The sequence below is a fragment of the Convolutriloba macropyga genome, chromosome 9, assembly GCF_964194025.1.
Source record: "Convolutriloba macropyga chromosome 9, txConMacr16.3, whole genome shotgun sequence".
Lineage (NCBI taxonomy): Eukaryota > Metazoa > Xenacoelomorpha > Acoela > Convolutidae > Convolutriloba > Convolutriloba macropyga.
In genome coordinates this window covers 16,373,460-16,391,110 of record NC_134476.1, presented here as the reverse complement: position 1 = coordinate 16,391,110, position 17,651 = coordinate 16,373,460, and the positions used below count along the sequence as shown (strand labels likewise).

Below are 17,651 nucleotides of genomic sequence, written 5' to 3'. Positions count from 1 at the left end.
GATAGTTATTGTGAATCATGGATGTTGCCCAGTATGAGGATTTTCTGACTTTCTTGCGAAGCAAGTCGTTGACTCAGTCTGAATGGATGTATCCATCATTTGTTCGGTCATCTGAGGAGCGACGAGCTTATCGGGACAAAGCAGAACATATGGTACTGGGGACAAAGAACGTGGGAACATCAGAATTGGCCGTACATCGGGAGGTGTTGATGTACAAAGTGGAAGTGAAGGTGGGCAACGAGATGCAAATTCAGGAGAAGGAAATTCCAACTCAGCAGATGGTGTCTCAGGAGTTGGCTTCGCTTCATGTCGGGTTTAGTGCTTCTGCAAAGCACATTACTCGTGTGAGGTCACAAGTCGATCGCCTGAAAGCTGCTGGGTTCTTCTTTCCACGGTCGATGGGGGGATTGCAGGCCGCTGTTGAGAGGTAATTGCATATATTTATAATATTTATTGATATTTTTATTTGTTTTTCTTTAGTTTGTTACATGTATTATTAATTGTGGAGTGGTGTATGCTTATTGTTTAGAGCTAGTCGTGAGTGTGTGCCATGTTTCGTGAAGAAGATGCACGGTAAAGAGGTGCATTGCACTTTTTTCCGTGCAAATCTGCGTGCAAACTTGTGTGCCGAATTAGGGTACGAGTTTTACAATGACATTTATGCTGAGCATGTGGACATAGTGTCATTTAAAACTCCAAAGTTGCTTGGTGCGGCTGGTGTGAGGGCCGAAGTTGGTGGTCTGTGTGCTCTCAGTGCTCTGTACTACACTTTAACTGGTCGGAAGTCAGGTATTTGTTGTGTTTTGTCGCAATTTTCACTAAGTTTTGTTACTTTAATTCACGTTTGTTTGGTTTGTTACAGACAAGAAGGTTCCCAAGCATAATGTTCGCGCTCTACGCTTGGCTATTGTGGCCAAGATGCGTTCGCCTGGGTTCTCTGAGCTTGTAAAGGACCAGTTAGGGTACTTTGTGTCGGAGTATGAGATTGCTGAGAGTGAAGATAATGGGTCGTTGGCCGAGTTCTGGGTAAAGTTTTGTCGTAATTACTGTTAATTTTGATATGTGCATGTGTAGGTAGGTACTCTTTGAGGTTTTGTTGTTTAGTTTGTCGGTATGGCTTCTTTCCTGGGATGCAACGTCAATATTTATTGGCAGTATACTGAGGAAATGGGGGGCGGCTGGGTGTGTTACAGGCATTCTATCAATGCTAAAACCACCGCTCCTGCTGTACTGATCCAGTGCATCGGGAAGTTCATCGACAATGAGTATCGGCACCATTGTGAGCCAATTGTGGACTTTCCAAAGTGAGTATTTAACTGTTTTTGTGAATATTTATCGTGTTTTTCATATAATTTTGAGGCTTTTTGTTTATTATAATGACATTTAAACAGATTGGACGATGCTGAGCGGTACGTGACTCGTTCTACTAGGACAAGGGGTCAGTACGGTCAGTGTGCTAGTGGTGGTGGTACCGTAGCTGAGGATAGCGCCGATGAGAATTGACTAGTGTCGGAGCAATTATATTCATCATGTAGTTTAGTTTCATCTGTAGGTGAGTTTTTACTTATTATTTGTCAATTGTAGCTTTGTTAATTGGTTTTGACTGTTGGGACTAGCAGCTGTGAAGTGTGTGAACGTGTGGTAACATTTTAATTGCAGTGTGTGACTTTATAATGACATATTTGTGAAAGTGAAATTTTGGTGACATAACGACTTTTTCGATTTTTGGGCATTAACTTTAATTTACTTGTCAATTATTGTTCATAGACTGGTTCTAATGGTTCTAGATACTTAATCTGGTTGTTAGCAGCACTTGTGTGTAATTTGAACTGGTTTGGAAGAGTATTTGGTACTAATTTTCACATGTAATTTTTTCGTAATTTTGGTGATTTTTCCGCATCAGGGCTGGTGTGGTAAATATGTGAATTTTTCAATTTTTATTGAACTTTGGGCAACTTTTTTGGCTTGGCCCACTCAGTAGACATTGGTGGGGAATAACTATGCAATAAATTCAGGTTTTTGGACACTTTTTGGTCAACTTTTTTACTGATGTCTGAAAAAACGAAAAATGCGAAAAATTGAGGGCTCCAGCGTCACTCAAATTTTAAATTGCTCCGATTGGGCTCAAATTTGGTAGATCGTTTCAGGGGCTCAAAAAACCCTGCAGCGCAAAAATTTGGCGCAATTTAAGCATTTTTCGCAAAGTTATGATTGTTTTCGTGATCTGAACCTGGCTATTTTTGAATCATGAAATTTCGGTCTGAATAAGTCGTCAATGTTCATACATTATCGGTATTGAATGGTTAAAATGGTACTGTCTGTGCTTGTTACTAATGTATGTTACTGAATTATAGGGTTTGAAGCTGTTTATCGGGTCAGAACATTGATTTTTGCGTCCAAAATGCTAATTTTTAAGCGTGATTTTTCCACTAATTGAGCTTCTTCGAGACATGTGTCAGTCTGGTGATTCTCTAGTGGCCTAAATCAGGTGCTAACTGTTGTTACTGATATCTGTGGCTATCAGGGGTAGCATTTTGGTAGGTTTGGAGTTGATTAACTTAGGTTTTATACCAGTTTTTCTGTGAAATGTACTGAATTTTTACTTGTGAAGCGTCATGTTTGGTGCATAAGTTGACATAGATTTAAGATAATTGATTTTTGACAGTAATTGTGGGTCATACTAGTGAGTACTATGTTGGTGGCAACTATTGGTGCAGTTTGGTGCATAATTTGACTATAATATGTTGACTTTTTCACTTTAGAATTTCGGACCAAATTTTGTGAAAATGTGCAATTTTCGATTTTTTTCACTTTTTTCAACATTTATGAATTTCTATGCAATTGTATGGGTTTATTGGGCTTGGGTGACTACTAGGGAGACTGAATATTGGATATGGGCTCATAATTCGGCTATTTGATACTATTTTTATGTTCTAAATTTGGCTCTGTTTTGACGAATTTGAGAAGAGTTTGGTAAGCTTCAGTATTTTGCTATTATTTCAACATTTTACTTAACAATTTTCAATATTTTTGATATGGGCGTGTAGAGCTTGAGCATGCGAATGTTTTAAGCTAATAATATCAGGTTTTCGATCAGTATTTTGGATTTTATGAACATGTTCGTGAATTTTCAAAAAGTCTCCAAAATTGAGGGGCCCAGCGTCACTCAATTTTTAAAATGCTTCGATTGAGCTCAAAATTGGTGAATCGCTTTATCGGCTCAAAAAACCCTGCAGCGCAAAAATTTGGGCGGTGTCAACTATTTTTGTACGAGTTATAACGTTTTTGCTGCAGTGAACCTGGGTTTTTTGGAAAGGCCCAGATAGGGGATAGGTTATTGGCTATGAGGTTATAAAAAACTTGTTCAAAATGGTTGATATTGCTATGGTTGGTCTGGTCATGAGTAGGGCTAACTGAATTAACAATAAAATTGGGCATATTCGGGTATTAAGATGCATTTTTGATCACTTTTTCTGGAAATTACACTCGATTTTTTGTGATTTTCGTTACTTTGGCAGTCTTTTCTCAGCTTGTGTTAGCACTAGGGGGCTGGGAGTGCATATTCTGAGAGATATAGTTGTGGGAGTGCTGATGGTATGGTTAATTTTTGTCAGAAGTTAATATTTTGAGAGCTTATTTGGGTTTAAGTCTTCAGGGTTGATATTGGGACGAGCTGGGACTGGTTTTTATGGTACTGCGAGGCTAGTGGGGGGTTGCACTAGGGTTGTAGGGGGTATAGGTGGCTTCAATCGGGTCATGTGGGAGATAAAATGACAGAACTTTTGAAGCAGTGAATTGAAGCAGAAGCGCAATTTTCGTTTTTTCATCATTTTTCAACATATACTTGGAAATATTGGGTTTTAACGATTGTTTGAGGTTGTACCATGTGGGTGGCAGTTGAGAGTAGCTGCTGGGGGAATTTGGGACAGTTTTTGGCACATTTTTGGGGTATAATTTACACTACATTTTTATCAATTTTAGCACACTTTGGTAGGGTTCGGTATTTTTATCATAACTCAATTTTTATTGATTTTTGACGGGATTTTTGGGTACTGGGATGTCAAGCGTGAGCAGTAGGATGGTCTAAGGCTATAAAATGGGTCAATTGGGTGTTTTTTGTGGGAGTTATCATTGAATTCGAGCGGATTCGAAAAGTGTCAAAAATTGAGGGCTCCAGCGTCACTCAATTTTTAAAGTTCTCCAAATCGCTTCAAAATTTGCATGTCGGTTCCTCGGCTTGAAAAATGCTGCAGCGCAAAAGTTTGGGGTGATCGGGGCATTTTTCACAATTTTATGACTATTTTTCTGAAGTGAACCTAGGATTTTCGGAAGGGTCAATTTTAGGCTAAGTTTTTGGTACTTAGAACGGGTCGAATGGGGTCAATAATGGCTGGAATCGCGTTTGCTGGATAAGGGCTTTTCAGAACAATAGGTTAATCCAGGTTCGGACAAGTAGTTTTGGAAATATATCAAGATAACTGGATTTTGAGGTCAAAAATTTTTCGATTTTTTGGCAATTTTTGGGCTTTAAGGCTAAGTTGCTCAGGCTTGTTGGGCTTTTGGGGCTAATGAAGGGTACTGCTGGACTGTACTGGGTCTGTACATACTAATGGATATAGATGGTTATGGGTAGAGGGTCGAAGACTTGGCATATAAGCTCAAAAATGATGTTAAAATCTAATTTATCATAGCCACTGGCGAGTTTTGGAAGGCTTAAGTGTGTAATGCCTGCATCTATTACTATTTCTCTCAGCTCATAGAGACTTGCTAATACTGATTCGAAATTGGGTTTGTGGTAGTATCTGAATTTGGTAACTAAACTGAAGATATAACGTTCAGAAATAGGGTCGAAGTAGATTAAAACTGAGCCAATGTCTGGTGGATATCTAAGTCTAATTGCACTTGGGGCTGCTGGGTACCAGCTTTTGACTTGTCGGGCTAATCCCTTTGCCATTGCAAGGTCTGCTGATATACAGTGTGCAAGAGAGTGTGGGGAATATAAGATATCTGTTGGAGAACTTAGATATGTTGCATTTATTTCTTGACTAAAATGGTTTAAATTTTGATTAGATGAGCCTGGTGAAGATTTTTTCGATTGAGATCTGGTTACTGGTTTATTTGCTGAACTGCTGGGCTTTCTCCCTGAATATTTTGCTATACTTGCTCTAACTTGATCTAGTTTTGTCTCTCTGCTTGGTGTATTTGACTGTTGTGCTGCTTGTGCTGATGCTTTTATTGCTTCACGTTTTTCTTCTTGTTCCAGTCTGGCACGTGCATTTTTTGGTCTAGGACTGCCTGATCTTCTAACTTGGTTGGTTAGGTAAGGGTTTGTTCTATCTTCTTTATGCAACATTATTTCTCTATCGAATTTAAATCCGCGTACATTTTTTCGCCGTTGGTAGTCTAGTGGTTTGAATGAACTTTTCTCTGGTTTTCGTTTTGGGTTATAAGGTCTGGCTCTTATTTTTCTATCAGTTAAAGCAAATTGTTCTTCGTGTGTTTCTGGAGGCGATTCGATATCAAGTGGTACTATTGACGGCTGTGGCTGTTGAGCTGGTAAAAACATTTCATCGTCTGATGAGGATGATACAAGAGGAACGCGAACTTCTGGTTCTTGAGGTCTAATTTCGTCAGCAATTAACGGATTAACTGGTATTCGGGCAATTTGTTCTGCGTCCAGGTTTAGGTCAGCTAAATTTTCATCTGAACTGCTATTTTCATCAAATAAATTTGAGATTGCTTCGTCTGAACTTGAGGAATCAAATACTGGAAGATGGACTGGCGCAGTTCGTGGTCTAACTGCTGGTGCTACTATTCTTGGTGGGGCCGGTGGTGCTGCTGGAGGTGCTGCTACTGCTGGTCCTGCTAATGGTCCACCTAGGGGAACATTTATGGTCACTCTGACTGGATCTTGTTTCACTTTTGTAGCTTGTTTTGTTTCCTTTTGTTCATTTATCAGTTCTGGAATGTGTTTATCAAAAAGCTCTGGCTCCATGTGTTGTCTTCTAGATGGATCTGGTTGAAAGTTTACCGGGTTGATGACTTCAAGGTCTTCAGGAGTTTCACTTGGCTGGATTGGTTTCAATCTGATTCGATGAACACATTGGGTGTAATTCGTGTTTACTTTTCGAATGATGTAGTTAGAGTCAGTAAGGGCTTTTTCCACTTTATATAGCGGGAGCCATTTCTGTACTTGGGAAGCTATTACTGTTGATTGTTCTAGTAGCTTATGATTCAAAAGTAAACAGAATGATTTCTCCAGAATCGGTTTAGCTGATGCTTTTTGATCATAATACTTTTTGTACTTCAGGTAAGCAGTCGTTAATTTTTCTTTGTTTTCTCCAAACTTTTGCATCATGGCGTCTTGCAGTTCATTAACGAAATCAGAATTTACTGCTACTGCATCCATTACTTTTCTGGAGAACCGTATGTCAAGGGGTTTTATGGGTTCTCTGCCATGGAATAAAGTTTAAGGACAACAATTTGTCGCTGAATGATATGAAGTATTATGAATAAAGGTTGCAAGAGGAACATATTTATGCCAGTCTTTCCATTGTTCTTCTGTATTAAGTTTCAGAATTCGTTTCAGTGGTCCGTGAGATCGTTCTACTGCTCCAATAGTCTGAGGGTGTTTTAGCGAGGCATGTTTTAACTTTACTTCAAGTAAACTTGCTAATTCTGACATTAATTCAGAAGTAAAGTTAGTTCCTAAGTCACTAAGTATTGTTTGAGGAATGTAGCTGTGTTGGAAGAACACCTTTACTAGTTCTCGGGCTACTGTGTCGGCATATCCGTTTGTTAATGGAACTGCGAATAGGTACTTTGTGAAGACATCTATTGCACTCAAAACATACTTGTACTGCGATGACTTTAGGGGGCCTACTAAATCAATTTGGAGCATATCTCCTGGATATGATTGTAGTGAACTGACTGGTTGTAACTTGGGTGTGATGTGGCTTTTTGGTACTCTGTTAAGTTGAAGACAAGTGAGGCAGTTTTTGATGAAGCTAATGAAATGTTCGGTGAAGCCTGGATAATAAAATCGCTTTCTGAATTCTTGAATTGTTGCTTTAATGCCTAAGTGACCTGCTGTTTGTGAATTATGCAGTCTATATATAGTCTCTTTCCACAAATGCTTAGGTACGCAGAATTGTTTATGAAGTACTTTTCCAGTATCATCATAAAAATTCCGGTATAAGACATTCCCTTCAAGAATTAATCTGTTTAAGTGCTTGTGATACTTTTTTAAACTTGTTGTTGCATACTTTAAGTCTGGTTGTTGATTATTTTGCTGAATCCAATTTATTACTGTTCTAATGTCTGCATCTTTTTGCTGCTCTTCTGCTAAATTGAGGCTAATTAAGTTATCTGTAAGGTCTGGGAACTCATCTAATGGATTTGGGTACTCAATTGAATTTATTTCTGTTTTTCTTTTTAATTTAAATAGCCCCTGAATTTATGTTACTGGTAAGTTACCTTGACGTTTTTTGTAGTCTTCATAATTCCCAATTTTTTGAGAAAGTTAACTTCTTCACTATTTATTTCGTCACTAAAGTTCTCAGTATCAAGTAATACGTTCAGTTCAATATCAGGATTTTGTGCTTCAGTATCTATTTCTATTTCTCTGACTGGAATTCTATCTGTTAACTTTAAAGACATTGTTGCTGTTTTGTCATTCTCCATTCGGGAGAGGAAGTCTGCGGCATAATTAGCGCGTCCTGGAATGTGAGCAATTACTATATTAAAAGCAAGTATTCTGTCTAAACAATTCCAAAGAGATGGCGGTATTACTTTTGATTGAAAGAATTGTGTGAGGCTTTTGTTGTCAGTGAGTATAATTACTTGTTTGCTTGATGCCCAAATGTAGTGTGAAAAGTAGTCCAGTGCATAGTACAAAGCTAGGAACTCTTTGTAATAAATTGAGAACTTTAATTGTGTGGCATTAAACAAATGCGATCCAAACGAAACGGGAGCGTATGTTTTCTTTTCTTTCTTTCCTGTTTCATTTACGTAGTCTTCCACCATTAGTACAAAACCTGCACCGTGGTAACTAGCGTCACAAAGAATTACATACTGTAGCCCTGGTTTTGGCAATCGCAAAGTTACATTCGTTGCTTCCATTAGATCCTTCTTTATTACTTCTAATGCTTTTACATGTTCTTCTGTGGTTTCTATTACTGCATCCTTCTTCAGGAGCTTGTAAAAGGACATTAGTTTCTCACCTAAGTTAGGAATGTAATTTCGGAAGAATTGCGTGAAGCCGATTAATCGTTTTACTTGTTTTGTTGTTTTCGGCATTTTAAATTTATCAAGAAATTTCGTGATTTTTGATTTTTCTGGTGATATTCCTTCTGCACTGATGTTATTTCCGAGGAATTTCATTGTGTCAGTTGCTATTTCACACTTTTCGGGTGACAATTTTAATCCAGATTGACGTATACACGTAAAAATTTCTCGTAAAGAGGGTACCAATTGTTCAAAATTTGTTACTGCATTTCCAATATCATCCATAAACTGGGTACAATTTCCTGAAGCTAAGCATGGGTCCAAGTAATGTCTAATAAAGGAACTAAATCCTGTTACTGACTTATTCAATCCTTGTGCAAGACATTTATATGCATAGGTTCTCGAAGCAAAGTTAAATGCTAGCAGTTGCACTGATACATCATCTGCCATTTGCACACAGTGGTATGCTTGAGAACAGTCAAGTTTCGTAAACAATTTTTTACCGGCAAAGTAATTTATTGCGTCACTCATGTTTGAAATCGGGAAATTCGTATTCACGTAGTCATTTTTCAACAAGTGGTTTACTTTTCTCAAGTCAATTAATAGTCTAAGTCTTCCTGAATTCTTTCGTTGTGCGAAAAGTGGACTACTATATCTTGATTGAGACAAAGTTGTTATCAGTCCGTAATAATGCATTAATGCGAGCTCTACTTGTAGCTCATTTCTCAAATGGACGGGTGTTGGAGGGCCTTGTTCGTAAATTGGTATGCTTCTTTCTGGAGTTAACTTTATTTTTAAATCTGTATTATATCCAACGTCAAATCTGTGTTTCGCAAAGATATCACTGAATTCAACTAGTAGTTCACCTACCACTGCTTTCTGCTCATCATTGAGGGCTGATTTTTCCCACGGAAACTTGCTCAAAAATGTTATTTTATCCTGATGATTACCCTTTGGATCTAATTTCTCCATTTCTTGCAGTTTTAGCAGTTGCTCATAGATATCTCTCTGCAAGGGCGACAAATTTGTCGGATCTGGGCACGTTTCAGGCGTTGGGAACCACAATTTTTCATATTCTGGCGCTGGTTTCACTGGTTGAGCCTTTCTTTTTGGGGTGTCTGTAACTTGAATTAGTTGATTTATTTCTGTTAAATAATTTTCACTCATTTTTGCTACATTTATTAATTGAGGATCTACTTCTAACAACTTTTCTGCTTGATCAGACGTTAAGAACGAGAATTTTGCTATTTCTTCGCCTTTATTTATGGTAATTGGGTGATCAGTAATGTTCAGGACATAGATGTAAAGGATATTATTTTCAGCAACTTTACTTAATGAAGACGTTAATATTACTTCGCTGTCTTTTTCAAAGATTTCATTTGGAATTATTACCCCACAGAGGTCAGTGAATGATTCTAGTTTATCATAAAGCTTGCATTCTAATACTGCTTGTTGATTTGGCTGTAGGACTTGCTTTTTCTGTGTATAAACTCCGAATTTTTTACGTTTTACAACTCTTCTGGGTTGCTTTTCTGGCTTTATTTCATTTATTTGTAGTGTTTGATCAGGGAATTTAATGTAACTTTGTCATGGGCAGATGCTAACTTTATGTTTAACGAAGAATGGGTTGCCTAGAATTACGGGAGTTGTGACAATTAATACAAGGAAATCTTCTGTAAATGTTTGTGTGCCCAATTTAAATGTGATTTTAATTGCTTTATCAATTTTAACTATGTTGCCGTTTGCCATTTTAACTTTGTCTAGATCTGGCTTTTCTATTTCTGTTATTGAATTGATATTTGTATTAATTAGTTCCTTGTAAAACTCACGACTTATCACATTTGCAAATGCTCCTGTATCAACTAGTGCGCGTCTTTCTAATTCCCCATTAAATTTAACTTTAACATAGGACAATGTTCTGCCTAAAAGTGGGACAATGCTGAATAATTGCTGAACATGTGGTGTTGGCTTTGGTGCGGATTGAGGTACTTGTGTTGGGAGTTGCGCAGATTTATTCACTTCACATTTATTATTATTACTTTTGCGTTTTCTACGCTTTTTGTTACTTTTAATATAAACTGGCTCTATTACTTTATCTAAACTAGGACTAGACGTGTTTTCGTTATAATAGTTAACTGAGTTTTTATAATTTTTATTTTGTTTTTTAAAGTTGGGTGGCTTTATTAGTTTTTTTGTTGATTAAATGGGAAATTCATACCTCTCATATTTCTGCTTTGGAGTGCACCAGCACGACTAAATTCTTTTGCTTTTTGCATACCGTATCGGTCTTGTGCTGGACTATCGTAAACTATACCCTGTCTAAGAAGGTTTTGGGGGGTATTTTTTGTTGGGAACCGATAAACTGGTCTATTAACATAAGCTGGATGAACAAATGGGGGACTATCTGAAGGTTCGGTCCAATAATTACGAGTTTGTGGCTGTTCGTTATAATGAAACGGTCTAGGGGCATTAAATTGTGGTCTAAACTCTCGGTAATTATTAGCACGGGGGGCATACTGTTGCTGGGGCCGATAATTTTGCTGAAACTGACGATAATTGGGCTGATATTGACGGTAAGTTGGTCGATAATTCTGATATTGAGGGCGGGAATTTTGTCTATAACTTTGTTTATAAACTTGCTGTGGATAATGTGGTGTAAAAATGTTTACTGGGCCTTGTTCTGGTGGCTCATTTTTAGGTGCTGTTCTCTGCTCAAGTTTCTGCTGAAGTTCTTTTTGATTATTTGAAATAACAGTTATTGCTTTTAACATTTTATCAGTGTTTGTTTCCGTTATTTCATTAAAACCGTCGTCAAAGTACTCTTCTCTGTTACACATCTCCCTTATTGCAATTTGTTGGCTAGCTAAGGTGCATAATTGATCAATGGTATCTGTATCTGGCCTTTCTAAGAGCTTAGGCTTCAGCCAGTTTGGCATTGACTTAATAAAGAAGCGCTTTATTTGCTCGTTTTTTCTGTTTTCTGAAGTTTCTAGAGCAGAATCTCTTGCTGCTGTCTCTATTTCAAATCTACGAGCTTCCGCATCACCGTGTCCTGCTGGCGCTACTACTATTTCAGGTGCTGGATATGCTTTATTGGCTTCAGTTCTTAACTTTACTAAGAAATTTTTAACAGTGTCTGTTTTTGGATTAAACTTTTGATTCTCTAACTTTATAATTCTGATCTCTCTCAAGTCATCCTGCGTGAATCTATTTCTTAGGGCTGTTATACTGTCTTCGAAGACTAGTCTGGTAGCCTCTGGTAGGGTTAAGAAGTATCGTAAAGCGTCTCCTTTTAAATGTAATTGCAGAAAGTTCGCTTGTTGCGCGTTTGCGATTGCTGCAACTCCGATTGCACCTGTTATTAGTTGTTCAAACTCGTTAAAATTGTCCGTTTCTGATCCGGAAAAAGGCGTGATGTTGATCTGCGCGTGTGCCATTGTGCTTTTTACCCGATTAGATTATATACTTTTCGTTCAATCAGTCTTACTTTCGTTCTAACTATTAAATAGCACGCTTAACTTAACTTAATGGAGAGATTAAGGGGATTTAAGTGAAGAAAACAGTTAAATGAATAGCACAAAAATATCAGAAAAGAAACTACTGAAACCATTCGTTCAGAAAGTAATAAAGATGGGCTGCTTATGAACCTATTCCTAAAGCTCCGGTCGAATCGTCAGACTTATATCGTTGAAGCCTTATGGGCCGCCGAAGTCTCACCTCTAAAGAGTGCCCCTTAGTTTAGGAAAATTCGTGGGGACCACGACCGCACAGGCCTTGTGGAAGCTGCACTCAAATAGGCAACAGCATAATTGACCGAAGTCACTGTTTGATTCATTAACCTCCGGAGCTGGGCGGGGAAATAGAATATAATTATTTTTTATTTTTGTTTAAACTTTTGTTTTGCCCTCTTTTTTAGTTAATAATTAAGTTATGGTTTCAGTAATTTATTATTCTGATGTTATCTGATAATCAGTGATGATGTTATCAAGGTTAATATCTCTATCAGATTGAAGTTTGTGACGGATAAGGCCAAATTTGCGAGATTTCTGATTTAAACTTTTTGCTGTCCAATAAATTGCTACACGTTTATCATCTTTATCTAGCACATAAATAACGATGGACTTATAAGCTGAAGAGGAAAAAGCGGTTACTATCTGAGCTTGCGTTTTACTGTTGTTTTGGGTATAATTAATGTGATTTCCTTCAATATGTTCAACAAAATTGGGGGAAGAGCGACAATTATTAATAGCGGGGAGAATTTGTTCTTTATAAATTGACATAAATAAAGCACCAAAATTAATTTTACAAATTCATTTACTCACAATATCCTCGTTTGCAAATACCCTGTGTTGTTTTTTTCCGTTGTGGCGGCTGTGGTTGAGTTTGTTCCAGTTATTGTGCACTCAAACACTTTTGCATTGCCGTTGCATTTAGTCCACAGAGACACAAACACGGTTTCCACCCATTCTTTCCTTTGTTACTGCTTTTTGTGTTATCATCTTGCTCGGAAAGGAAGTGCTGGATGTGGTTCTGGATGATTGGAGGCTCTTAAGGTAATGAAGAAGAAGAGAAGAAAGAAAACAACAGAATAAAGAAAGGAAATATCGAAAATATCAAGGAATTAGTCGAATTATTGGTCCGTTAAACTGAAAAACAGTTAATAACTCCTGTCACCATGTTATGCACTGATTTTAGTAGTGTTCCTCGTGGTGCTATTGAGGTTTATATTAGAAGTAATTGACTTGAATAATTGGCATTTTACAAGGACTTATTTTGGTGTTTCACAGTGCGATTTTTAGCAGATATATTTTGAATAAAATTAGCTAGTAATAGCCTTTTATTGAGCGGTTCAGATGCGTGATATATCCACTAGTTTGCCTTGCATTTTAGTGTTAAGTTAGTCGCTATTTCTTCTGTAACTAAGTTTACCAAACTTGGAGGTTTTCAAGAGAATTTCCAGTTCAATCTTTAATTAATTTTAGCAAGAATTACTTAGTAATTTAACAAGAAGTTTCTCAGGTTTATCAAGTTTTATAAGATGATAGGCAACTGATTTTTAGGCTGGTTCTCCGGTGTTCTGGTGATAGTTGGGTCCGCAGGGTTGTGCCTTTAGTTGTATTGGTCCTTCGCAAATATTTACTGATTTTCAAGTAGGGCGATTTCCGGCTTTTGTACGTCTCTTGGTGTTTGTTCAGTACATAAACAAGTTCCGTATTAGCACCTACTTTATCAGAATAATTACTTCACCAAGTACATAATCTCTCATGAAGTTATTTACTGATTATGTGAATTTATCATCAAGAAACTCAAAAAAGTAAATATTGAGGCTTTTAGGCACTTGAAGTGTTTGCTAGTAAAACTGTCAATCTGCGGTTGTTTCTCATAAACATAAACAAATTAGGGGTTACAGGCCTAGATGGAATACTGGCTATATATGGCCTTGAAACTAATTGAATATGAACTAATTTATAGCACTTATTTATGGATATTTAAGGAATATCATCACGAAACTATAAGGAACGAAATAGGGGCGTGACAGTTTGTTTTATATGCGATTCGAAGTTCCGCGTGGGTACTTGTAACCTTTAGTTTGCGTAGTTTGGTATTTGTAAGCCATTAAGCTAAATGGGTTTTGTGGTAATTGCCTACAATTTAGCTTATATATACTAATATGTGTATACTAATATGGTAATTACCAGTTATAAGCTACAAAGTTATGACGTTATTCTGCTCAGACGTCGATTTGGGGTAGGAGTAATTTTCAGACTATGTTAGCCTGGGTGAGATCTTTGACCTCAATGTAATCATAATGAAGAAAAACTGCACATAAAGAAATTTGAAATTTTTTGGAGATGTAATGTTTCAGAACTGAATTAAGTGTTTACTCTTGAAATGTACTGGTTCAGCCGGAAAACTCTGAGACTCAAGTCCGGGTATATAGCAAGTTACCATGTAAACAATAGCACGTGCCCCTGGGGGACTTAATTCTTTATGTCCAATAAGATGGTAGGACCAAAACAATGGATCCAATAATACAAAACGATAAATCTGGGTTGTATTTCCGGAGAGCAGTTGGAAAAGGAAACACTTTCAGGCATCTTTGGAGGTATCATATTAATCCTATCTCTTTTTTCTTTACCAAAAGCTACCAATGTGTTTAAAAAGCCCGCTAGGGTAAAGTCAGGTCAGTTTCTCAGATTTCTAATTAGACCTCGGGTCTTCTTATTTCTTCTTCCTTCAGTCATTTTAATCTCAACAACTGGTTTCAAGAACAGCGCCTTTTCGCGATATTACACCACAAATCTCAATATTACAGATGAGATGTCGGGTTATATGTTTTTACCCTTTGCGGCTGGGTTCTTCATAGCCGCCCCTATTTATGGAATTTTAGTGGAGAGAGGGTTTGGAGCCAAAATTGAAATAGGCGCCCAGATAGCTGTTTGTTTGATGATGTTTGGCTTCTTTATCCCAAGTTTCGCTATCGAATTGGAGAACGTTTATTACATATTGGTTATCCTGTTTATTTATGGAACCACTCAGTCTTCGTCTTATAATCCACATTACTTGATTATGGAAAAGATCTCCTTGGCCGAGGGGTACACAAGCATACCAGGGAATTGTTTCCTTTCGCGTCAATGTTCGGGTCTTTCCCATTACAGCCTTCCTCCATCCAGCTTGTCTCCTTATCGTGTACAGATAAGCTATGCCCCCCCCCCCCCCCCATAATATGGGGGCTATAATTTCATGGGGGGCTATAATGGGAAAAACCACAATATCCTGTGAGCTGATTTTTATTGATTTGAAATAGCATTTATGAATAAACAATTCCGTTCCCAACATTCAGTTAAAATCAGTGCTGAATCAGAACTTTCCCCAGAGAAAATTTTAAACTCTGATTGAGATCTAATCTGAAGATGAAACGTTGAATCGGTGCCTGAATCAGCAAAATATCGTTTTTCTTGAAGACGAATTCAGTGGAAAACGAAATTTCAATTCATTTTTAGTCAGTACCAATAGTTTTCTAAAAACTGATCCGACTTATGTTTAAATATCTCTCGGCCTCACGGACGGTCTATGAGACTTTCTGCTGCCCAATTTTGGCAGAATGGTAACAAAAAAATCGTAACAAAAAATAAGGTCTTCAAAAAAGGTATCAAAACGAATTCGACTGCGACATAATGATTGGAGCTTAATCTAACAATTTGACAAAATTTGAACATATAAGGCAGTTTTTTGGATCAATTCCGTTTGTCTTCCATTAAGTTATGTACTCCAGATATAGAGCACGTGCAAACACGAAACACCCGCAGCTCTGGTGGCACCTTCTGGAAAAGATATACTCTCGAAAAGATATCGAAATAATATCCTTTTATTTTTTCACTTAAAGGTAACCTGCTAAAAAAGTATGGGCAGACCACTTGAAACAATGAAAAAAGATATTTCTCGAAATGATGAAAATATTATTCCAATATTAGTTGGAAATTAGATGCCGATCTTTCTTTTAGAAAAAGCGTTGAAAAGAGGCTCCCCGTAAACAGTAAGAATAACTTTCCATGGTCAGAATTTAATTTTTTACTACAAAAGTAGATGATGTGAAATAATTATGATGTGAAATAATTATTGTTCCGAAATTCTTATGAGTACTTTTGTTTGACTACAGATGCTGCTGAGTATAAATCTCGCAAACTTTTGGAAAATTTGATCAAATGTGGTTGCTTTTTTGTTTTAATCGAATTCACTGAAGTTGGTTGACTAAAAATGACAAACTTCAGGAGAAAACAATTACTGAAAAAGAAACGCGTTTCAAAAAATAAATTTTTTTTTGCAATTTGGAACAACACCTCTCTTAAGTTTGTTACTATTCAGCTGAGACAATTTTTAGATAAATGCGTTATAGGTTTTTTGTTGTCTCATTATTCGTTTATAGACTTCTGTAATAGTGTGATTTTGAAAAGAATGTTAATATGAACAGAGCTCAGGAGCTATAATTTCGCGTACTCGACAAAATATTTTGCAACTGTCGCAATAACGAACTTGAGTTTTAGCCGGTTTTGGAAAAAAACCCACTTAATAATAAATAGAAAATAAACCCCCTACAGAAATTGTGGATGAAATAAATACCCATGTAAATAAAACCTCCATGAAAATAAACCCTCGTTTGACTGTTAACAAGCTGAGTATTCAAAGCGTTTGGCCTTGCCTTGTGGGCCATGGCTATGCCTTAGAGGCCCATGGGACTTGATATGAAACTATCACAACCAAATAAATTATCGCAAACAAAATTCAAATTTAAAATGAATGGTTATTTCTGCAGGGGTTTATTTTCGTGAGGTTCATTTTCTAAACCCATTTTGAGCATGAACATAGGCCTAATTTTGGCCACTTTGCTTTCTAACTTTTCGGAATAAACAAAATTTCAAAAACTGTATTATCTTGCCATTTTTGATAAAATTTGGTAGCATAGCGACCAATTTGTTATATACAATGTTTTCTCCATACAAGAATAAAAAATTTTAGTTGACCTATAGGAATCTATAGGTAGTTGTATGGGAATCACTTTTCAATTTTTGATCTGCGCATGGTTTCCAGTTTTCCTTAAGCAAAATTTATCACTTTCAATTTTCCCTTTATAACAATTATGCGATTTTAGATACTTAAAAAATTCATTAACGAGGTCGCAGTTTTGAAAAAGAGTTTTGCTAATTTTTGAAAACTGACTTTTCTGCTGAGGACAATCTTATTTTGAGTACTTTAGTCGGCAGGCCGAAGGAAACAATTTAACATCCCAGAAATCAAAACACTTTCTGCGTCGTGTTATGGGCTAATGGCCGCAACCAGCAAAGCAATCGGAGCTACCCTTTTTGGAGGGTACATTGTTGATTGGATTGGTTATTATAACACCTGTCTGGTTTATGCCTGCTTATTACTAGTTACTGGAACATGGCAAGTGCTGTTTCTGAGATCGCAGGGTCTGATCAAAGGAAGAGTTTATTATGCTAGCAAAACTGAAATCAACGATGACTTCAAGTTGGAATCGTTGGAAACAGGAAAGCCCAAAAATCAGGGCGAAACTTTTGGAAATGAGAAAGAAGTAGACATTTCGCTTAGAAGTCAACTGCTTCAAAGTATTAGCAGATCATTCGACGCTAAAAACTTGTAGCTAAAGCACCCTAATTGTTTATAAATTTTCATATAAAAATTGATATAAAACTTGATAACAAGACTTGACATTAAAATACATCTGACAGTGTAACGCTATTTTATTCAGTTTGATTACTCAGTACCAAGGTTGAGGTGTGGTTAATTATCAGAAAAATAAAAACAAACACAAGGGGGTGGGTGTGGGGCCAAGTGCGTTTTTAATTTTTAATACATGCTTGAGCATCCCCGTAGAGTCTACTTCCATAGTCTTTTTTAAAATCAAA

At 37.0% G+C, this 17,651-nt stretch overlaps 1 protein-coding gene across 1 annotated transcript in view; it reads left to right on the top strand.

Annotated features, from left to right (window-relative positions):
- LOC142346078 (MFS-type transporter SLC18B1-like) overlaps positions 1–17,449 on the top strand; it is a 116,615-nt gene extending 99,166 nt beyond the window's left edge. Inside the window, exon 7 of the mRNA XM_075398576.1 lies at positions 17,009–17,449. Within this exon, the coding sequence (XP_075254691.1) occupies positions 17,009–17,386 (378 nt within the window). The 3' untranslated portion in view covers positions 17,387–17,449. The remainder of the gene's footprint in view (positions 1–17,008) is intronic.
- The last annotated feature ends 202 nt before the right edge of the window (positions 17,450–17,651 follow it).